The 10,369-nt window shown below is 38.0% G+C and overlaps 1 protein-coding gene across 1 annotated transcript; it reads left to right on the top strand.

Annotated features, from left to right (window-relative positions):
• Positions 1-3,064: 3,064 nt before the first annotated feature.
• Positions 3,065-9,849, top strand: LOC149838291 (glutathione S-transferase TCHQD-like). Its single transcript, XM_090007655.1, has 3 exons — positions 3,065-3,165; positions 8,593-8,924; positions 9,002-9,849. The coding sequence occupies exons 2-3, from the start codon at positions 8,716-8,718 to the stop codon at positions 9,591-9,593; spliced, it is 801 nt and encodes a 266-aa protein (XP_089863781.1). The 5' UTR covers positions 3,065-3,165; positions 8,593-8,715; the 3' UTR covers positions 9,594-9,849.
• Positions 9,850-10,369: the final 520 nt, after the last annotated feature.

Genomic DNA, 10,369 nt, shown 5'->3' on the forward strand with positions numbered 1-10,369 from the left:
AATTTTAAAGAAAAAGGGGAAAAAACACTCCCTAAGGGTTTGTTCATGAGCGATTGTCAACCATGTTCAGGTTCTTCCTACACAAAAAACTGCAAGAATATAGATAATCAAACTATAATGACATCTTTCCGAGTAAAAGTGAAGAGAAGTGGGATGGTGTACCTACTAAATGGTCCACCCCTTGTTATTGCCTTTCAAATGTGTATGTTATACGTGTTTTTTGGGAAATCTAACAGTACGAATGTGATATTTTCTATTGAAAACTTGTCATTAGACTCTTGGATCAAATTTTTTTGTGTAGGTAAGATTTTATAGCTAGAATTTTTCAAAACCATTGATATTTTGATCCTTGTAAAATCTTATCTATGTATCAAAAATTGAGTAAAGAGTCTATCCATATGTTTTCAACCATAGAGATCACATCCAGTGTAAGTCGATTTTGCCAAAAAAAAAATGTATATATTACACACACTTTGAAGGAGAGGACAGGGTGGACCATTTAGTGGGTGGGATCACCCCCTTATCAAAAGTGAATCTCGTCACGTGATCCAATCTTTGACACAAAGAACAAGTGCATCAACCTAGAGAAAATAGCTTTTTTCAAAATAGATTTGGCAATCAACTTGGGATCAAAATCTATGAGCGCCACAGGTGCCATTTCTTTTCATTTGCTCTTGTAAAGTTCATGTAAGAGCTTATTGCACTGCCCTTCCTAGAACAAGCTTTTACTTAGGGGCGTTTGCATGTCACGGAATGGGGTGCCGTGGCACCCCCTTCTGTGGATTCCACTGCCACGAAAATGGAATCAGACCCCCCCTCCAAGGGAGCAGTTTTGGCGAAAAACCCTGGGTTGAGGGTTTTTCGTGAAAACAGATTTTTGTTGTTTGTGTTATCACCGTGAGCTCCGCAAAATGCATGCTCATCAATGTCTTTTTGCGGAAAACAATCCACTTTCAGTGACACAAATACGCTGCTAATGGCAAACACTACCTACAAGAGTGATGGTCTTCCATCAGATTTTATTCAAAACAATGCTGTGAGACTTGAGAAAACCACTAAATGACATAAAGTGAAAAGGGCAACACCTAGCACAAGGGGGTTGTTATGTGTGTATATTTGGGGAATTCTATTTTTAGTGTTGGACCATATTGGGGCAGTTATTATCACCATTATATCACATTTCAATCATCAATATCAATGTGAAAATATGTATTTTTTTTTTGTGAATGACAGAAAAGCCATCATTGGGATCCAAAACCTACGGTTGCTTTTGCAGTTTACCCTAGTGCACCCCTTGCCGTCAGGGCTTTGACTGAGCAAGGGCTTATCCTTGCCCTCATTAAACCCTTACCACCCTTCTTGTGGCGAAGACCCCCTCCACTGCACCAAACCCCTTTGGGGGCTATCAATGTAAAAAGATTGCTCCCATGAGTCATGACTGTGTGAGGCCAATGCTCATGTACCCGATGGGCTCTTGTGGAGGGTTTGTCCATGGGTGCACCCAAACTCGCCCAAATAACAAGAACTAAGGTTCATGTTATGTCAGGTTAAGAAAATGGAATTTCAAACTCAAGCCACATAATTTACAGCATTTATTTTCAAATATATAAGAAAACACTTAGGTTATCTGGTTGGGCAGGATATCTAGCAAAGATTATAGTTCAAATCTGACATACATTATTCTTAGGTTAGGTTCGGCTGGAACTCGGTTGAGTTACCGGCCAAGACAGACCTGACCCATTGACGGTCCTACTTGTACCCCTTGAAATTCTATATTAGTATGGTTTTTGGCATATCACTGGATTTGGATGGGATCTTAGTGGACATGGATCCAAGTGTGGATCAAATGTCACATAAAAAAGGTCTGCTTAATATTCTAGCATGCTGTATACTTTTAGCATGTAAATAAGGGTTCAGAATAAAAGATATGTGACAAATATTAGCACTATTATGAAAACATTGCAATTTAGTCACAACATTTCTGAAGATGAAATTCTCCTAAAACTCATGACATTTTTAAAACAATGTACTTTTGATATATCATGATTTTGACATGACAGCAAAGCACTAAAGCACTTTTTTATTGTTTGTTGCATATTTATTTCTTTTAGTGTTTATAATTCATATAATTTTTATATGTTTGTATTTCTTTCATCATTTATATAAGATCCAAATCCCAAACCCGCTATTTCAAAAATTGGATATAGTATGCAGAAAAACACAATCTCAACCATAAGTAAGCCGTTTTTATGTATAAGTGACTTTAGTCCCTGACATCCAAATCGAAAGTGAAAAGTTAAATTTGTCCTTGATTAATACTATTTTTTTTTATATTCACAAGAAGAAACCACCTTCAAAATCAAAGACTTAACCATACTGGCTCTGACTTACTATCACTGTAGGGATGACAGTGGACCGGGGCGGGAGCGGGAGACAAGGTCTCCACCCCTGCCCCATTTCAAAATCTGAACCTTCATCCCCGCATGGGGATGGATTTTAACCTCCACCCTGCCTCCATCCCCGTTTCATGTCCTCCATACCTGGTCTAAACGGGGTGAGGCGGGGTAGGGCCCCGTTCTCCTCGGTCTATAGTCATTCCTTAAAGGATTGGGGCGGGGCGGGGGAAAGCATAAGTCTATCCTGGCCTCCATTCCGGCACGGGGATAGATTTTAACCTTCATCCCCACCTCCATCCCTGTTTCATGCCCTTCATCTCCGGTCCAAACAGGGCAAGGCGGGGCGGAGCCCGGTATCCCCAGGTCCACTGCCATCCCTACCTAACAGCATAAAACTCCTTGAGCTTACCCCTTGCCCCCGTGGAATCGCCAATCTAAAGTCATTAGTTTATAGTTTATCCTAAAACAAGGTCCAGAACCGAAAGTCCAGTTTTGCACAGCTTTCACTTTCCACTTCTCCCTTTTATTTTAGAAAAATCAAGAGAAAGAAAAAAGAAAAAAAGAAAAAAACTTCGTTTAGAGTCATTTCCGTCCTTGACTGAAATTTCATGTACAATATAGTAATTCTCTCTCCTTCATCATGAATATGAAATAACGGACGCCTCCACGCGAGCGGGAGATTACGCGCCCATTAACTCAACAGAAGAAGAGTTTCGTTTCTCGTAATTCGTTCCCTCCCTCGTAGCGAAAGTTGAAGGAAGAAATCGAGGTAATTACTTCTTGACCAAAAACAAATTAATTCGATATATCTTTTTTGTTTGTTTTGTGCTATGAGATTAGTTCGAATGAAGGAATTCCGGAATTTCTCGCTTCTTTTCTTTTTCCTTCTTAATCTCCTTGATTTATTGTTGGTTTTCCCTTGTTAATTGGTCATTCTTTTCGGCCCAGGCGGTTTTTGTTTTTTTTTTCCTTTTTTTACGATCTATATCGGGATTTGTTGTTTTTTGTAACGCGCATGATGGATTCTGAATAGATCGTCGAAGATTTTGATTCCCTCGAGTTTTTATTGGGATAACTTGTGAATTGGTTATTTATGTAGGCTTAATTAAGTTTTTTTTGTGAGAATTTTGTGTTTTTGGAAGAATTGCGTTGAGAAATTACTGAGAGGATGAAAAAATGAGTGAAGTTCCCTAAAAGATTGCCGATCGACAACCAATGAGCGAAATAGCCTAGCGTTTGTGGATCAAGGTTGGGAGAGTCGACAATTAGTGCAACTTATCGATGAAATTTGGTTTCTTGGATTCTTTTGGGAATGATCAATAGTGATCAATGGATCTTTAAGAAAGGGCTTGAACTAAGGTTAGCTCTTAGTGATTGATTTAGAACTTTTTTAGTTAGCTTTTTTTGTTGCCAGTCAATTGATATTAGCTATGAGTGAGTGCGTGAATTGGAACTTGTATTGTCAATTTGTTGTTATCAATAGTTCAAAATGTTGGAAAACGAGGGGACCCATATACTCTGCTTGGATTTGCAAGCAAAAATCATAATCTGGAAGTCGGTTTTGCATGTTATGTCGATAGACAGTCGCGGGTATATGAACTCCCTGGATTAGGTTTTTGTGAATATACTCCCACTGACTATCTGTGTGTGCAATCTCAGGTTCAGCATGTTGATAGATATAGAAAGCACTTTTGCTTAATGCCCATGTTCTGGGACGTGATTGCAGCTCAAAGTAGAGAACCTGATGCCTATTTTATTGGGGCTCCATTTCTTATCCCTTTTATGTCCTTGTGAAGTTGTCATTCAAATGCATGCAACATATAATGACAACAAACATACTTAGCTTAATGGATCTGTTGGCCATTATTCAGCTCGTAAGCACCCAATGTGGAAAAGATAACTAATGATGGCTCTTTTTTGGTGTATGTAATACTTTTGGTTCCACCTGTTGCCAACAGAGAAAATAAACTGCTTATTGATAGCGACATGATCCATTTAGGCATCATTATCAGCTAAAAAGGCTGCCTAACTTGCCAAGGATAGTCTTATAATAAAAAGACTTGTCAAGTAAAGTGAAATTACATGATAAATGGCAATCTGGATGAACTACAAATACCTCAGTTTTGAGAAAAAAGTCAGGGCTTGAAAGTGGGGATTGATGAAGCTTGGCATGAAGGAAGGATCTTATCCAGAGTGCTTGTGGAGCATGAAGAACAGGAACCATTTTAAGGTGTCCTAACATGGAATTCTTAGGCTGAATGTATCAGATATGGGACAAAATGAATACTTATTCTTAAACATGACAGACATCATATTAAATGACTCACTATCATATAATGTGCATTCCGCACTAACATATTGATTCAATTGGAAATATGTCTGTTGTGGCAAGTTCAGAGGTAAAGACTTCTGCAAACCAGATGGTAGGTAGTGTTAATAACAGCCAATAAAGATTCTGCAGTAGAAATAAAGACAGCTCAAAGTGGTCCACTTGACCAGCCACCATGAATAGCTAGCAGAGTGATGGCAAACCTACATCTGAAATTTGACTGCTTGGTTTTCAAGAAATACAACAGAAAATTGTTGAAGACGGGTGGGTATTGAATATTGAAACATATAGCTGCTATAGTTGGAGGTATTCCAACGCAAAGGCTGTGGATCATAACATTTGCATGAAACGTTGAGCAAGTACATCATCTTTGAGCTGACATGGAGTGGGTATTTGGATTCAGGTAAGGTATCTGACATGGATCTGACCCATTGACAGCCCTAACTGCAGTTTAACAGGATTATTTGAAATGGCTTCATTTGTTCTTGCTAATAAAATATCTAATGAGCCTCACACATCAGTACTACTGAATTTAGAGACACAACAACTGCTGGAGTCAGCATTATGTGTGACAACATAAGAGCTTTCAGATAATAACTTTTTGGCAGAGTATGACGGTGAGGATGGTGGCATGAAGTATCTGGCATGTAGTTAATTTGTATGAAATTTGACATTTTACTAGCATCTACACTAATATTGACTGAAGGTAGCTTGATTAGCCCAAGCAAAAAATCGGTATGATTTTGGTAATTCCTGAAGATAGGTGCATTTTCTGAAATCCTTTCAAAAGAAAGGGAGGCATTCAGAAATACCCTTTCTTTTTATATGTCTTTAGTTGTCATTCAGTTCCTTGTGCATTTATTATATTTGTAATTTTTAATAGCTTTTTTGTTTATTTTCCTACACATTGCCCCCACTTTTTTCATGATTAAACTCTCCTTGGTTGTCACCCTTACAACTGAAAGCTTCTTTCAGTCAGAACCTAATTGAGTTCCTTTTTTAGTGATGTGTAGTACCTTATTTTCTGACCAATGTTCATATATGCAATATTTGCAAGTGAAAATAAGAAGTAAAGCTCTTGTAACCATAAGATCAATGCTGTTTTATGTAGTCTTAGTTGTGATTGTAGTTGTTGTTTTTGACAAGTTTGTAATTGCAATATCTATTTAAGATGTAACTTCTCTCTCCTCATGATACTCCAAGATGATTCTTTCTTCTGATAATTGGGTTAAGATCAATATATAATATGATAGAATGAGTACCAAGTACCAACCATCACAGCTGCAGGGTTTTTTGCAAGGGATATGCTACAGTCTTTGACATATTGAAACTAGAAAACATGTTATAGAAAATGGTTCCTTTGAACTCAAGTCCAGAAATAAAGAAAAATACAATTAGGAAGAAAAGAGTCAGTTAAAGTGAGTAGACTCGCATACATTGACTCTGAATCACCATGGAATTTAGAGCTAGTCAAGAATTTTTGAGTCCATATATCTTGAGGAGCATAGTGAGGATGAAAAAGTGTAGGATTTCCTACATGGAACAGCTTGTGGGAGAACCCTAGGTAGATGTATACTTGATCTTATGCCTTGTGGCAATTTTAAACTTCAAATCATAGTGAATGGAAACCTCTTAAAACCTCAAAAGCTTGCTTCAGAAGTGCAAAACTGCACACTTCTTTCACGCTTCCAAACTTTATTAGAAACTCATTTCCCTAAAATGAAAACCTTGCTTCTTCGATTATGAAAATGAACTTTCTTGATATGGTAAGCGCCTTTTTGTGTTAAAAAAATTTGTTGTCATAATAAAATCTACATATATAATGAATTTTCTATTGAATACTTAAAATTCATTTAACGCAAAACATACATATTTTAACTACGATTTTTATGTCATCTTCAACTTATTTCTATTGTTTCTTATTTTCTTCCCCTTACACTTCTTAAATGCTTCACTCTTCATGCATCCGAGCATTTCTTAAACACTCACTTCTTGCTTCGTGCTTAAGGCATTGCTTCTCGCACCTACTTCTTACTTCGGTAACTTTTGTTCAGACAACTTATGGATTTGTTATGGGGCCAATCGTTTCCTCTCTTCATGATAGATATGTGGCTTTGCCTTTTGGGTTATAATGTTTGTTGGGTGATGTTGGTTAAAGAACCACTTATAACTGAAAATCTGCAAGCAAGGGGATGAACATTGATAGGTATATCTAATGCATGTATTCGGTGAATGGAACTTCTAAGTTCTAACCACCTTAATCTGGTAAAGGCAGAGTTTGGTTTGGTGAGAATTGGATCTGATCTTGCTAACACACTTTCTGATTTTGGTTGTGTTTGAAGGGGAAATGGAGTATGCTTTAGAGGTGATGGAGTTTGATAGTTGGCTTGTTGATTTTCTTGAAATAAATATAGTAACCCTCCCTAGTAACATATCATAATTTGACTTTATATTTCAGTTTTATAAATGGACACTTTGGCATTGGCTCCATATCATGTATATGCTGTGTGAAACCTAGAATTGATTGTTGGAGGAATGGTCTTGGCTATATGCCTTTTTGAGCATGTTATCTTGGCCAGCCATCTTTGGTTTGTACTACTATGTTTTCCGTAATTATTTCTAAATAATCTTTTAGGAGAAGTCTATGTAAATTACAATGCAGGCTCATAGAAGAAGCATAAATATCCCTATAAAGAAGAATAAATGATCATGAGTGGGAAATGTTAGAGCTCTTTGCTTAACTTCGGTAAGAAGCATGACAACATTGTAAAAGAAGCATTTGAGTTCTTTCTCTTTATATATTGTAATGGGAAAGTGAGATACCTCATGTTTGGGATTCTGGGTAGATCTTCTTCATCCCAAAAATAGGAAGACATGTTAGGACAACAATACCAGAATATGAGGAAGTCAGTCTCCTTCATGCTCCACCGATCTTAGAGGTATCAGCAGAAAAAGCTTGACTGGTGGAGACACAATATTGCTTAAACATTCGGTATCTATAACTGCATCTTGTTCTTTTCAAAGTCCAACTGAGTTTGTATTTTACAGTGTGCATGTTCCTGGCGATATACCATCAATATAAACCATGTTACTCTCAGAGCTTTGTTCATATAGTTGTCATCACATTGCCTGCAAGATAATCAATCATGGTGTGGCAGCCTTCAAAGTATCAAATCACTTGGTGCTTGACAGGCCATGACTATTGTGTCTAGCATTTTTTCTTCCTGGGTGATTTGCTCTTATGGAAAGTGTGTTGTTTAAGTAGATTTTTGTGCATTCATGGCTTGTGTCACTTTTTTCTTGTTCAAGCTGCTGCTATTCTTGGATTATTTGTCAAAATCCACTGTGAGCAAGAGGAAGAAGAAGAAAAGAGAGCATTGACGTATGCTGCAGGGAGTGCTATGGAAGCCTTTTCTTCAAATTATTCATGGCAGTGAATAATACGAAGAAACAGCCATCAGTCCAGATTATTATGACATGCCCCTCCGTGCTACTGGTCGTTTCTGCAGCATATCAGAATGCCTGTAAGGGTACTCCTTTTCATGTGGATGAAGAGTGATGTTATAAGGGTATATCTTTGGTTTTACTGGTAAAATTGTGTTAAGCGGCTTTTGGCATCTGACACTTGTTTTGACAAAATGAAGCAGCAGTACATGTAAGATGGGAAATCTAATAATCAATGTCTCAGTTACATAGTTCAGTTAGTTCTGGAGGCTGTGCTCTTTATTTTACAAATACCTTTCTCTATCACTAAAACTGATGGTACATAACTTTTAAATTAGTTCAACTCTATATGCTGAAAAGCATTTATTCTGCCAACTGTTAGAATCTGTTCTTAGAATTCGTGTTTGGCACCATCACATGCAGGTTAACCTGAAGATTCTCTCATAACGCTGGGGGTTCTTCAGTTAGCTGTTTCCAAGTTCATAATTTCTGCCAGATCCTTCCCATTGAAAAAGGTTGTATGTAAGCTCAGATGTTGAGGAAAACATGCAGCTATACCACCATCCTTATTCCCTTGACAGCCAGAAGGTAAGGCTTGCATTGGAAGAGAGGGGAATTGACTACATCTCATACCATGTCAATCCTTTGAAGGGCAAAAATATGGATTGTTCATTCTTCCGTATGAACCCTACTGCAAAATTGCCAGTCTTCAAGAATGGTGGAACAGTCATTCTCAACACGCTCGATATAATCCAGTAATACAAATTCTTTCATAACTCTAGTGTTTTGCAGCATTTTTCTTTGAGTAGTATTATCTCTGATAGAATTACAGGTATATACAGATAATCAATGTCTCCTCCATTGATGGCTCTGCTGCCGCTGTTGATGACAAGTCTATGGAATGGATGCAGAAGTTTCAAAGTTGGAACCACAAGATATTCACCCTCTCCCACGTCCCTGAGAAATATCGCCTCTTTGTGTCCACTTTCATGAGGAGGGTGGTAATTGCACGGATGGCCGAGTCACCTGATCTGGCCAGCATTTATCGCTTAAGACTTCAATCTGCCTATGAAACAGAGGAGATTTTAAATGATCCAGATACTGTGAAGCAGAGTGATGACCAACTTGTTCGTCTTCTTGATGATGCTGAACAGCAGCTAACTGAAACACCTTACTTAGCTGGTGAAGAATACTCTGTGGTGGATTCTATGTTCATTCCTGTTCTAGCCCGAATAATGCTTTTAGATCTAGAGGACGAATACATAAACTGCAGACCAAAAATTGTGGAGTACTGGAAGGTTGTGAAGGGTAGACCAAGTTACACAGTGGTTATTGGGAAGTATTTTTCTGGATGGAGGAAGTATAGAACACTACTTACCACCATCATCACAGTATGGACAAGGAATATCCTCAAAAGATACTGAGAACAATGGAATTGACAAGCGCCTTGAAATGATTAAAGAACAGCAGAGAGAAAGGTTTATTTGGATGGAGTGATCTATGTTGGTTTTGCAATCACTGAATGAACCTCTGGTGAGCAGCTGTAATTGTAGTATAGCTATAAAACATTGTATAATTTTATCTTCTTTGGGTTTTCCTCCTGCCTGAATAAGCTTGTAGTAGGTGTTCATATATTTACACAATTTAAGCAATGCTGATGGGATGGATAATCCATACTAAGTTTTCTCTCTGCCAAGTAATTTCAAGTGGAGTTTGCATCTCAATAATATTCATTTTTTTCTCCATGTGTCTGCTTATGAAAAATATGTGGCATACTGGCTTGGTCGCTGTTGGCAACTAAATCATCTGTTGTGATTGAGTTTAGTTTTTTTTTTTTTTTTTTGGGGGGGGGGGGGGGGGGGGGGGGGGCTTCTTCATTGGTTTTAAAATCTCAGGATCTGAGTCTCAGACCTCAAATCGGTGGAGATTTCAGATCTAACATAACTAAACACCTACAAAATGTTAAAGTTGGGTTGTGGGTGGCCAGTTTTACTGCAGTTGTCCATTTGTTTCCACCAAGAATGATGACTGAAATGGATTCCAACTTATTCCTCCCGTGCTGAACGTGGGTTCAATTTTCCATATACAACTCATACGGTCACAATGGTTCCTACCAAGTACCATCACGCGAGCACTTCTATATAAACGTTGTTTACTCAATTCCGGGTCTTGAATCCGGTAAACGTTGTTTACTCAGATC

This window comes from Nuphar pumila, chromosome 5 (genome assembly GCF_984573655.1).
Source record: "Nuphar pumila chromosome 5, dmNupPumi1.hap1.1, whole genome shotgun sequence".
Taxonomy (NCBI): domain Eukaryota; kingdom Viridiplantae; phylum Streptophyta; class Magnoliopsida; order Nymphaeales; family Nymphaeaceae; genus Nuphar; species Nuphar pumila.